Source organism: Sapajus apella, unplaced genomic scaffold (assembly GCF_009761245.1).
Source record: "Sapajus apella isolate SASKATOON/1434 unplaced genomic scaffold, GSC_monkey_1.0 scaffold180, whole genome shotgun sequence".
Lineage (NCBI taxonomy): Eukaryota > Metazoa > Chordata > Mammalia > Primates > Cebidae > Sapajus > Sapajus apella.
In genome coordinates this window covers 449675-462186 of record NW_022437120.1, presented here as the reverse complement: position 1 = coordinate 462186, position 12512 = coordinate 449675, and the positions used below count along the sequence as shown (strand labels likewise).

Here is a 12512-nt window from a genome sequence, read left to right as displayed (position 1 = left end):
TGCCCAGGGCAGTCCAGACATACTACAGAGGCAGGGGGTCCAGGTTTTGTGAACCTGAAGCTGATAGGATCTGAGGTCCTCTTTAAGAAGGAGACAGAATTGTCAGAAGCCATCAGGGACAGGGCCTCAGTGCAGCCCAGGTTAGTGAGAGTGGCCTTTAGGTCAGTGAGCTTGGCCAACATCACTGCCTGGAGAGCAGGCTCCTGGGCTCATCACCTGAGACATCTGACACAGATGCAGCCTACAAAATAGGGAGAAAGCCCTTGATTAATGAACTCCCTAAGGCCAGCCTTGGGTTCCTTACAGACTGGGGGCACAGCTGCAGCTGGGCAGGGGTGGGAGGAGAGCCTGCAGCATCCTGGCTGAGGCTCGGGTTGGGGGCATGGGCTGGGTTGGTGCACGCCTCTGGGCGTCCTTTTGTAGGTAGGTGATGAGAGAGAGGCACACTGGCTGAGGGAAACTGGAGGGGAGGAGGGGGTTGAGGTGGAGGAATGGACAGGAAAGGAAAGAGCCTTAAGTCAAACGGGACCGCGGAAAACCAACGTCCACACCAAGAACGAGGCTCCGTGCCTGACCCCTGGCGGAGAGGCGTGGTACTGCTCCCAGTAGGCCCCAATGGCCTGCTGAGAACTCTGCCGGGCCCCAGCAACCCCATCTCCCAAATAATGGGTGAGGGGAGGGTGGGGTCATGGTACCCAGGTAGCTGGACAGACGCATTTTATAAAAACATCAAGCTCATGGAAAAACGCTTCTCATCGGGAAACTCTTACCTCTTAAATTGTCCTTAACCCTTAACATCTGCTGCCACTTGCCTGCAGGAAAACATTAAGCCAGAAGACAAAATGATAGGTTCATGTAACAGGCAGCAAATGAATTTGAACAGAGCCCCTGGGAATAGCTCATTACGCTCTCCACCATGGACATGGGTACTTGCAGCTGTGATTGGCTGTCTGCCTGTAGGAGTAAGAGACATCCTCCTTAGCCAGAAAATAAAGCTCCTAGTCCCTGCATCGAGACTAGATTTCTCAGTAGTCCCTGGCAAAGGGTCCCCGAGTGACCAGGTGCCCAAGTGGGGACCCACATGATTACTGAGAAAATGTCCTGCCTGCCACAGAGCTCTGTGATCCCCTGGCTGATTCCCTGGGGGACATGGGGGGGATGTCAAGGTCAGAGTCAGGCGGAGCTTACAGGAAAGGCTTCCGACAGCGTGGAGTTTGAGATGCAGGGCGAGGGAACTTGTGGTGGGAGTGGTGACAGTGGAGGACAGCACTGGGGAACTTTTGTCAAGCTTTAAGATGAGGCCCAAATCCCAGTCCTCTGTTTCATGCCTTACTCCTTGTGCGTGTGTCTCCATGAACCCTGCAGGTGCCTTCTGCCTGTCTGTGAAGGATGTCACCGCCCAGGGGGAGCTGATCAAGCACTATAAGATCCGCTCCCTGGATGAGGGGGGCTACTACATCTCCCCCCGGATCACCTTCCCCTCGCTGCAGGCCCTGGTGCAGCACTATTCTAGTAAGACGGGGTGGGCAGTGCGCGTGGGGACTTGTGCCAAGAGCCCCTGTGTCTCTCGCTAAGATCCCCAATTGTGTGGGTCATTGGTGCCACCTTGGGGGAAGGGAAGATCATCCCAAAGCTAGACCTAAGGAGGTAGCAGGTCTCAGCACTATGAATTGGTGGCCCTAACACCCTCTCCTGGCTCAGCAGGGAACCCCTTAGAAAGCAGCAAGTATTTTCTGTCTTAGAGTGAGCAGGTCAGTTTTACAGATAGCATGCCCTGCTTTGTGCAAAGAGAGAGAGCTAAGTGTGTGTGCGTGTGAGCAGGTGTGTGCACACGCCCATGCAGGGGGGTTGGGGTGGCTGGGGGAGTGAGGGGCCCAGCTAGGAGCAACACGGCTCCCAAGAGAAAGCCTGGCTGCTCTGGTGACCCCCAGCCCTATCTTTTCTTTCCTAATGCAGAGAAGGCGGATGGTGTCTGCCAGAGGTTGACCCTGCCCTGTGTGGGCCTGGCCCCGCAGAACCCCTGGGCCCAGGATGAATGGGAAATCCCCAGGCAGTCTCTCAAGCTGGTCAGGAAACTCGGGTCTGGACAATTTGGCGACGTCTGGATGGGTAAGTGTGAGCACATGCGGGAGTCCTTCTCCCCTGCGTTCCACGCACAATGCATCCTGAGTCCAGAAGTGACTGTGGAAGGCTGAAGCTTCAGTATTTTTATAGAGTGTCATCCCTCCCCTGGAAGACTTGGGAGGGAGCGAGGACAGAGGCAAGGACACCCATTTTACAAAGGAGCCGGAGGAGGTTCGGAGCTGTGTTGTAACAGCTGGGTCACTTACTGTGGTGGCAAAGCAGGAAGAGAACCCAGCTCTCCCAGCCCCAGGTCACTCCCTCCCTCGTTCTCTGCCTGCACCTGGCTTTTTCATTGAGCTGCAATGGTGCTAACTCCCCTTAGCTTTCCATTACCCAGATGGAAACAGGAGGTTCAAGGTGCTGAGCCATGAGGTTCCAGGGTCTGAGTGCACGCTGGGGCAGCTGTGGGACTTCGGCCAAGTCACGGAACCTCCAGGCCCGGGGTCCTCACGTTTCCATTGCTGCTGACACCTGCCCCATCCGCTGCCTACCAGAATATGAAACTCGTGTTCCGTTTTATCCCTGGACTGGTCCACGAGTCCTCCATTGCCTGGGGCTGATACCCAAGGTGCCTTTGGCAAGAGCTGTGCCCAGGTCCCTGGCAAGTCCCAGATCCTCTAGAAAGGCGAGTAGAGTTGTCTTTGGCCCTTCAGGGTGCACAGGGACTTCCTGGAGTGCAGGGAGAGCGTGGAGATACAGGTAGTTTAAGGACTGAGACAGGTCCGCCATGGGGCTTCAGAAGGAAGGAGACCCCCACTCCCCTTCCTCCTGCCCAGGTTTCCCCCCGCTGTGTGCTATTTTCATCAAGGAGCCATTGTGTGATAGAAGAGACTCATTACATAGGGGAGGGCTGGGAAAGGGGCAGGTTACCTGCAGGACAGAAGAACACAGACCTTGGGTGTGGGGCAGAGAGGCGAAATGGACCCCAAGCAGGGTACATTCCTCCATTGCCTGAGGCCCCGTACGGTAGGGGCCTGGGACACAAGGTGGGCCCCACGCGACCACGGCCTCCGGAGCTGCACGTTCCAGCTCTGGCACCTGGAATGGGCTGGCTCCTGGGCACTTACCCCGATTTTGGTTAAGCGATCACCTCCAAGCAAGGTCTCTGTCTTCTGAGCGGTTTCTTCTTTCCCCCCGGGCTCAGGTTACTACAAAAACAACATGAAGGTGGCCATCAAGACACTGAAGGAGGGAGCCATGAGTCCAGAAGCCTTCCTGGGCGAGGCCAACGTGATGAAGACCCTGCAGCACGAGCGGCTGGTCCGGCTCTACGCTGTGGTCACCAAGGAGCCCATCTACATTGTCACCGAGTACATGGCCAGAGGTGGGGCCCGCAGAGCTGCGTCCTCAGAGCGAGGCAGGAGGGTGATCTTAGCAGGAGGAGGGGATTGCGACAGCGGGTTCCCCAGGCCAGGGGGTCTCCACAGACAGCTGTTAGCCAGCATCCTGCAGACCTAGGGCACGGCGTGGCATGGGGGCCCGGAGGGACGGAGGGAGGGTGAGAAACGGGAGGGCAAAGTGGTTCTGACGGAGCCACGTCCTCTGCCCAGGAGCAGCTCAGCCAGCATCTCTGGAGTGCATCCTCTGTGCCCAGCACTCTTTGGTGCCTGCTGGGAGGGACAGAGCGTTGCCAAGTCAAAGGAGCCCCAGGCCAGCTGTGCAGGGACCATGCTACACCCAGGTCTACTGCTTCCTGGTCGGGGAGCCTTTTACAACTGTGTGAATATTTTACAAGGATGGCCAGAGAGGTTGGGCTCAATGGCCTCTGAGGTCCCCAGCATGGCCAAATTCTCACGGGGCAGGAGGCCTGGGATCGGGCTGAGCCTTTGACATTCTCACCCCTCCTGTGACCCTGACCACACACTGCCCCTGTATGATCCTAACCTGCCCATCTAATACAGCTCCCTAACAACTGTCCCCAAGGGGGCCCCAGTCTGAGACTGTGCTGGGGGCGCCTCCAGCCTGCCCCTAAGGCAAGCACTCATCCCTCCCAACGCTCGGATTCCAGGGGAGCTGCATTTGTCCCCTGCGCCAAACCTGGGGGTAGTTCTCTCCCTCTGGTGCTTTCTTGCTGATGCCTGGTCCTCAGAGGCAGAGCGTGTCTGCCAACAGGGATCAAGGGAGCGAGGCTGACATGGGGGAAAAGACAAGAGGGGCGTCAACCGTAGAGTCAGAACTGGGGCTCTCCTCCCAGCTCCCCTCCGGGTGACCTCAGACAGGTCCTGCACCTGGCTGAAACCTAACTGCTGGGCAGCTGCTGGTATATGTGCTACCTCCTGGGGTGCTGAGCCTGGCATTTTGTGAAGGGGAAGGCACTTGACAGCAGCAGGTAGGTCGTTCCTGCTGCACCAAGAGATCTGAGGGTGCAAACTCCCACTTCACACCCCCGTGGGAAATGCTCATGCTGGGAGAGGCCGGCACCGCCAGGGGTGGGCACTTTGCAGAAGGCTACTTGCAGCTTCTCTTTTCTTAGGATGCCTGCTGGATTTCTTGAAGACGGATGAAGGGAACAGATTGTCACTCCCAAGGCTGATCGACATGTCGGCCCAGGTTGGTGAAGGACCAAGTGCAGAGGAGGGGCGGCATGTGCCCTCTGACTTCCCGAGGCCCTCTCCTCCTCCCAGCCCTGGGGCTTAACAACATCAATGATTCAGAGGTTGTAGCAGTTAGAGTTAGGCTGGACTGTGAGGAAGAGAAAGCCTGAAGTCATAAGAGCTTAGATGTGTAAACATCAGGACGTGGGCAGTCCCTCCACGTTCTCCCACCTGCTGAGATCTCAGGGTGCCACTTTCTGCCGACAATGGCCGCTTATGTCTTAGCACCCCATCCTCTCCTCAGCCAGCAGGGGAAGTCAGGTGCACGGAAGGCCACCTTCCTCTAGGCACACGTCTCCAAGGTCACCCACTGCACTTGCACCTGCATGCCCGGGCTGCTGTGCCTCCTGCCCCACGCAGCATCGAGGGAGCCTGGGCCATGAAGCCTTCGTCCCGGGCAGCTGTGATGGAACGAGGCTGTTCTGTTCCGAGGGAAGCAAGGGTGAATGGGCATCATGGGAACACACAGGGTCAGTGAGAGTTCCACTGGACCCGCAGTGAGGGTGTTCTGTGGTGACCTCACCCCTTCCTTAGATGGTACCCACAGACGTCTCCAGTAGGAGGTCACTGAAAACGTGCCTCCCACCCCAGGGGCCCTCAGCCCTTGCCCAGCCCTGGCATCGACCCCAGGCTGATGGGCAGGCCTGGGCCACACACAAGTGCCAGGGACGTGACTTCTCTGAGCCCTGGAGGACCACCCCCCCTTCTGCCACCAGGAAATTACGAGTGCTGGGCCTCCTTGGCTACCCTGGACTGGCCCTCACATTCACATGCAGAACCTTCCAGACTCCATGAGGTGAAGAGCAGAGTGGAGGCGAGGGTGTGGAGGCGAGAGCTCTAGCTGGCAGGAAGCACATCTGGTGGCCCTGTTAAAACTGGAACTCTCAGCAGAAACGTTTCTCTCTGTGGTCAGCCTGTGAGGCACACACCTGGGTGCACACACACCCGCCAGCCACCGAGAGGAAACCCTCCCACCTACCACCCACATCAGCCCTCCCCCATCACCCAGACTCACCCAGGAGCCCCACTGCAGGAACTGATGCCACAACGCCTTTTTCCACTGAGGTGGGCAGAGAGCCGTCTGGGCAGGCTGGCGAGATGGTTTTGGAAAATGAGTGCTGGTGATGGGCTTCAAACCCCAGGCCAGCGATAAGCCTGCCCACTGATTCTTTTTCCTTTCCCCTTCCTTCCCTCACCCTCCACTGTCTCTTATTCAGTCCCCACGACACCCCCTTGGGAAATCTTGGGTGAACCAGAGGCAAAGGATGTGAAAATCCCATCTGAGTTTAATACCTGGATGTGGTCACAGAGCTGGGGGTGAGGAGTCAGAAAATCAGAACCTTCCAGATAGGAAGCCTCTAACCACATGCTGACCATGCCAGAGGCTCTCCAGGCGCACACACACACACACACACACACACACACACACACACGCACACACACAGCCTCACACACAGCCTCACACAGAGACTCACACACACAAACTCACACAGTAACACACAAACAGACTCACATACATACAAACTCACACACAAACATGCAAACTCGCACACGAGCAGACACACGGCCTGCCCTTCTGGGCTCTTCTTTTCTTACTCTATAGGATGAAATGCAAAGTCTCAAGGCCCGAACTGGCCAACCCCACAAGACCCCTGCAACCACAATCCCACAGGCCCCACTTTGCAGCCAGATGGCCCTGGTCCCTGTGCCCCATGCCTAGCCACCCCTCTGTCTCCTTTGCCCGTGAAAGCTGAGCTGAGCCATACTCAACATTTTTAAAATACATATTTCTGGTACTGCTCAATAAATATTAGTTATCAGAATGAGTGCTGTTAGATGCTGCCCTGATATATTTAGTACTCAGTTTTATATTCCCCACAGTCCCATACTAATAAATGTGCACTGATTGAATGGTATAGCAAGGGGATGATAGATGGATGGATGGATGGATGGATGGATGCATGGATCCATGGATGCATGGATCCATGGATGCATGCATAGATGGATGGATGCATGGATGGATGGATGCATGGATGGATGGATGCATGGATCCATGGATGCATGCATAGATGGATGGATGCATGGATGGATGGATGGACGGATGGATGAATCGATGGATGAGATGGATGCATGGATGGATGAATGGATAGATGGACGGCTGGATAGATGGGTAGGTGGATGAATGGATGGATGGTTGGATGCATGGATGGATGGATGGATGGATGCATGGATGGATAGAGGGATGGATGGATGGATTGATGGATGCATAGATGGAGGCATGGATAGATGCATGGATGCATGCATGGATGAATGGATACATGGACGGATACATGGATAGATGAATGGATGGATGGATGGATGGATGGATGGATGGATGAATTGATGGATGCATGGGTGGATGCATGAATGGATGTATGGATGAATGGATACATGGATGGATACATGGATAGATGAATGAATGGATGGATGGATGGATGGATGGAGGGATGGGTGGAAGGATGGGTAGATACATGGATGCATGAATGGATGGATGGATGGATCATGTATAGATAGATGAATGGATGGATGGATAGATGGATAGATGAATGGATGGAGGGAGGGATGGATGGATGGATGGATGGATGGATGGAAGGATGAGTTGAATGCATGGATAGATGGATGGATTCATGGATAAACCAATGAAATGCAAGAATAAGGAGAAGTGGGATCAATTCTAGTGCCGGCTTCTTGCAATCGCAAGTCTGATGAGGTAAATGTGCTCTCTGTTTTCTGTCTGCCTTAGTTTCTTCATCCATTGGTTGAGTGAACAGAGCCTTAGTTTCCTCAGCTACAAGGCACCAAGCAGCACAAGCTGCTATCCGTGGCCCAGGCTGGTGAGCTGGGGAGGAGAGACGAGGCTTGCTTTCCTCAGGGTTTCTGTCCACCCAGATCTGCCAGTGCTCCCTGGGTGCCCCCATGAGGCAGGTGTTGGGCAAGGTCCTCAGTCACAAGTCACCTCGTCTAATGCTTGCCTCAACCCCGCACCCTGAAGACCACATCCCTCACGTTCCAGGTCAGGACTGTGGCCCCTCAGGGAGGTTAAGCAGCTTTCTGGAGGTCAGCGACTCCAACCAAGGGCTCCCAGCTCCAGGAGCTGTGCTTCCAGCCAGCCGGGAAGAGTCACCTGTCCCTGTCTCCTGCTCCCCGTCTCCTTCCTTCCCTTTCTTCTTTTCTCCCTCCCTCTCCTTTTCTCCTGTCTGTGTTCTTCTGCCTTCTACCTCTGCAGACCTTGGACACAGCTGTGTTGAGGGAAAATGAGGAGGGGAAGGAGCACAGGTAGCCCCAGTGTCTCTGATGCCCACGTCACTGCCGTTCTGGGCTTCTAGGAGAGGGGTTTATTCAGCTGAGGAGCAGCATAGCCAACTTTCTACTCTGCCCAAGAAGCAGCTCCTTCCCCAGCAGCCCACAGGGGCTGTGCAGGGGCCACAGGGTGGGCTCGGTCCTGGTGTGGAGGCCCCAATGATGTCCTTCACCGTGTGCCTGTTCCCTCAGATTGCTGAAGGGATGGCGTACATCGAGCGCATGAATTCCATCCACCGCGACCTGCGGGCGGCTAACATCCTGGTGTCTGAGACCTTGTGCTGCAAGATTGCTGATTTTGGCTTGGCTCGGATCATCGACAGTGAATACATGGCCCAGGAGGGTGAGTACAGCCCCCAACCACGAGGGAAACCTGAGCCCTTACCTTCCCCAGCCCCCCAAAGCCCCCTTAATTCCTCCCAGCACAGCCCTGAGGGAAGACACCCGCGGGCTAGACGGTTTCCACAACTCTGCATCAGCATTTCTTTCACTTCCCCAATGTGTTCAGCAGCATAGTAGAGCACTAAGACCTCCCATGGAGGAACAGTTTTAGGATAAGGTAGGTTTGGAGAAACAGTAGTACACCCCCTCCGTGCCTTGGAGATTCCCAGTGTATATCAACATATTAAAGGCACTGAGAAGTCCTGCAGCAAAGGAACCGTTTATGTTTGCCTCACCTAGTGCCTTCCAAACTAATTTGAGCTCCAAATACTGTTTTTTGTTTTTTGTTTTAAGATGGAGTCTCTGTCACTCAGGCTGGAGTGCAGTGGCACAATCTTGGCTCACTACAGCCTCCGCCTCCTGTGTTCAAGCAATTCTCCTGCCTCAGCCTCCCAAGTAGTTGGGATTACAGGCAAGAGCCACTACACCTAGCTAATTTTTGTATTTTTAGTAGAGACGGGGTTTCATCATGTTGGCCAGGCTAGTCTTGAACTCTTGACCTCAGGTGATCCGCCTGCCTCAGCCTCCCAAAGTGCTGGGATACAGGCGTGAGCCACTGTGCCCAGTCCCAGATACTATTTTTATGTAGCAACTATTAACCTTCCACAGAAGTGTGCTTTCCCAGAGCACACTGCGGGAAACGGCTCTCATGCATGAGCAGCAAACCTTCTGAATCAGGGGCTCCACGGAGCACTCTGTCTTATTCTGTGAATTAGAATCTCCACAGAGCCCTCTGTCTTACTCCATGAATATAACTGAGGTGGAAATCTCCTTCACAAGAGAATCTGAAGTGATCACACACATTTATCAAGCAAGCAAGCTGTATTCGCTTCACATATGAGTGACAAGCAGACAGGATATGGCTTGCTCTCTCGGGAACTCAGCCTTGCTGGGGAGACCAAGAAGTGCCAGACCCTGAGGCCTGCTCCAAGTGCTGGCCAGGCCCAGCCACCTCGGGCTTCACAGGGTGGCCAGATGTGAGTCCTTCCTCGCAGCGGCCTCCCAGGTACCAGTGTCGCCATTTCCATTTGGCAGGAAGGGACTCACGGAGGCTCCACCAGCTTTGAATGGCTCTCCTAGGCTGTGTTTTCTTTATTAAACAAGGCCCCTGTGAGGCGGAACACGCCCCTTCCATCCCAGGTGGAAATGTGGTGGCTGCCCATTGAGGCCACTCATTGTCTTTTTAAAGAACCAAAGTGGGTGACTGCTTGGTACTGGTGTCCATGTTGTCCTTCTGTGCTGCAGATGCCTCTGCGCTCACCTGGCATGCATCCTGATGTGTGGCACTGGCTCCCCCACTGTGTCTGGCTTCTCCGTCCTGCAAGGCCCCACATTGGGGGACTGAGGGAAGGACAGCAGGAGCAGGGGTAGGGGTGAGGGTAGGGTGAAAAGTAGAGGCCACCTGCCATGGCCTCCCAAAGCTGTGCATGGCTTTTCCTGCAGGGGCCAAGTTCCCCATCAAGTGGACTGCCCCAGAAGCCATCCACTTCGGGATCTTCACCATCAAAGCAGACGTGTGGTCATTTGGAGTCCTCCTGATGGAAGTCGTCACTTACGGGCGGGTGCCATACCCAGGTAGGCAGCTCGCTCCGCAGCTCTCGAGGGCTTCCTGCTTTCCCTGCCAGCTCTGATGGCAGGTCCTGTCCTCGTGCCTGTGGCTACCCCCTTCTTTTCAGAGTGAGTCCCAGGGTGGGGATGGAGACCCAGGTGTGGCATCTGGGGTGGAGCTCTGGCTGCTGCATCACTATTGCTCCAGGCCACAGGGCTGTGTCTCCTTCTTCCAGCAAAGGTGATGAGCCCCACAAACTAGAATCAAGACAAAAGGTACACCTGAATTCAAAGTTACTCCCAGTGGTCTGTTCTCATTTGAGGACAGGTTGTGCCTACCTTGGCATCACACCCATAGTGGATTCCAAAAGCCCCATCCTGAGTGGGCAGAATCGTGGACGCCAGTCCCCAGCCCCTGTCAGAAGGGCTTGGACCGCTTGGCCCGGGCAGCTGGGCAGGCTCGGGGTCACCTGCTGCTGTGTGCACCTGCCAGCTGCCTGTGAGTGATGGGCTTGGCTGTGCCCCTGGCAGTCACAGTAATCAAGACAAGGAGGGTCCCATCCGCAGAGGACCTGCTGACACGCAGGAGAAAATCTGCAGTCTCTTTCCTAGGCGTTCCCCAAGCAATAAAAAGGATTGTTTAGAGGCTGGGCCTGTGGGCACTTGCTGTCCCCCGTCTGGGCCCACTGTGCCCCGCGGGCCGCTCAGGGCCCCCCACCCACTAGGGACCCCTGCCCCTCATCCCCGCTCGCGGTCCCCTCTGCCTCTGCCGCAGGGATGAGCAACCCCGAGGTCATCCGCAGCCTGGAGCGCGGCTACCGCATGCCGCGTCCCGACACCTGCCCGCCGGAGCTGTATCGCGGCGTCATCGCCCAGTGCTGGCGCAGCCGGCCCGAGGAGCGGCCCACCTTCGAGTTCCTGCATTCAGTGCTGGAGGACTTCTACACGGCCACCGAGCGGCAGTACGAGCTTCAGCCCTAGCCAGCCCGAGCCCGCCGGCGACGCGTGCCCACCGCTGCGCGGACGACCTCGCAGTTCCGTGCCAGCACCGACGTGCAGTGAAGGCACCGGGAAACCAGAGGGCAGAGGCAGCTCTGCAGGGGGGGTGCCCGGACAGACTCCTTCCCCGGCTGTGCGCCCTCGGGTGAGTTACGCGGCCTCTCTGTGCCGCCCCATTTGTAAAGAGGGCTGTGTCAGTGACCTGGCACGGGCACCCCGAGTACTAAGTTAGCCCCCTAAGGTGTTTGGGACTAGTAAGCAACTGATAAGGCCCCAGTGCTGGGCCTTGACCGAGGAGTCACCGCCGGTGGCCACGTCCAGGCCGCCGCGCCCTGCGAGGACCTCGCCCTGTGCCTCTGCAGAAGCTGGAATGGGTCCCCACCCCGCCACCCGACGCCAGCAGGGGCAGCCCCAGCCTAGGCTGCGCTCTGGCACTGCGGAGCTTTTCCATAATAAAGTCACGAGCGTTCGAGATTTCCATGTCGTTACCGTGACAAGCCGGACATCGCGTGCAGGACGCGCACGGGGTGCACGCCTGGCGCAGCCGGGGGTCCCGCGTGGCCTGGGCTCCGGGAGCTCGAGCGGGGCCAGCAGGGGGCGCTGTGGCATCATAAATCCGTGGCCCGGGCCCGCGCAGGGAGCGCTGTGCGGGGCAAAGCCCGGAGCTGTTGCTGGGGGCCGGCGCTTTGCGGGGGCGGCCAGGATGAGAACCCAGCCCCCAAGGCCAGGTGCAGGAAGGAGGATCGGGTGACGGTGGGCATCGAAGCGCGGCTCCCACTGCATGGAGGCTCTTCACTTTGCATGTTTTCGTTTTGTTTTTAATGGATCCAGTTTTTATTTGAGCAGCTTAGGTTTACAGAAAAAAAAAGGTAGGAAGCAAGTAGACAGTCTCCATATCCAGCCCATCTCCCCCGTTACTAACAACTGCCAGCGGTGGTGCATTTGTTACCACTGATGAGCCAATACTGATACAGTGTCATTAACTGAAGCCCACCTCTTCATCCAGGTTCTCGCTGCAGTGTTGTACATGCCATGGGTGTAGACGAAAGCAGAGACTTGTACCCACCGTTCTGGGCCCACTGGTCGAAAGCCCCCTGGCCCCACCTGTGCACCCCCTTCCTTCCCCTTGAACCCTCGGCAAACGTCTTGTCAGTGTTGACTCCTCTGACTGTGAGAACGCCCCGAGGCAGGAGTCTTGCCACCCCAAGGTGGAAACTGAGGCACAAAGCTCTCACACACAGCTCACAGGCAGCAGGACGGGGGTGGAGGTGGGGGTGAGCTGCAGGCCCGGGCAGCAAAGGATGAGAGTGGGGCCTTGGTGGGAGAACCTCGGAGAAGGGACAGTCCCTGCAGGGGTGCTGGTGACAGCCATCAGCCAGGAAGGACGCAGTCCACATAGCTGTTCACCTGCAGTCTCTGGATTCTCCAGCAGCCCGGGGGGGGGGGGGGGGGGGGGGGGGGGGGGGG

General features: G+C 56.7%; 1 protein-coding gene across 4 annotated transcripts in view; it reads left to right on the top strand.

Moving 5' to 3' along the window:
- BLK (BLK proto-oncogene, Src family tyrosine kinase) overlaps window positions 1-11517 on the top strand; it is a 77642-nt gene extending 66125 nt beyond the window's left edge. For 3 of the 4 annotated variants that reach the window (XM_032268391.1, XM_032268389.1, XM_032268390.1), the window contains 7 exons: window positions 1366-1512; window positions 1957-2109; window positions 3269-3448; window positions 4598-4674; window positions 8250-8400; window positions 9942-10073; window positions 10822-11517. In XM_032268391.1, coding sequence (XP_032124282.1) covers window positions 1366-1512; window positions 1957-2109; window positions 3269-3448; window positions 4598-4674; window positions 8250-8400; window positions 9942-10073; window positions 10822-11027 — 1046 coding nt within the window. In that variant the 3' untranslated portion in view covers window positions 11028-11517. The remainder of the gene's footprint in view (window positions 1-1365; window positions 1513-1956; window positions 2110-3268; window positions 3449-4597; window positions 4675-8249; window positions 8401-9941; window positions 10074-10821) is intronic. The other variant, XM_032268392.1, reaches the window with a different exon arrangement.
- Window positions 11518-12512: the final 995 nt, after the last annotated feature.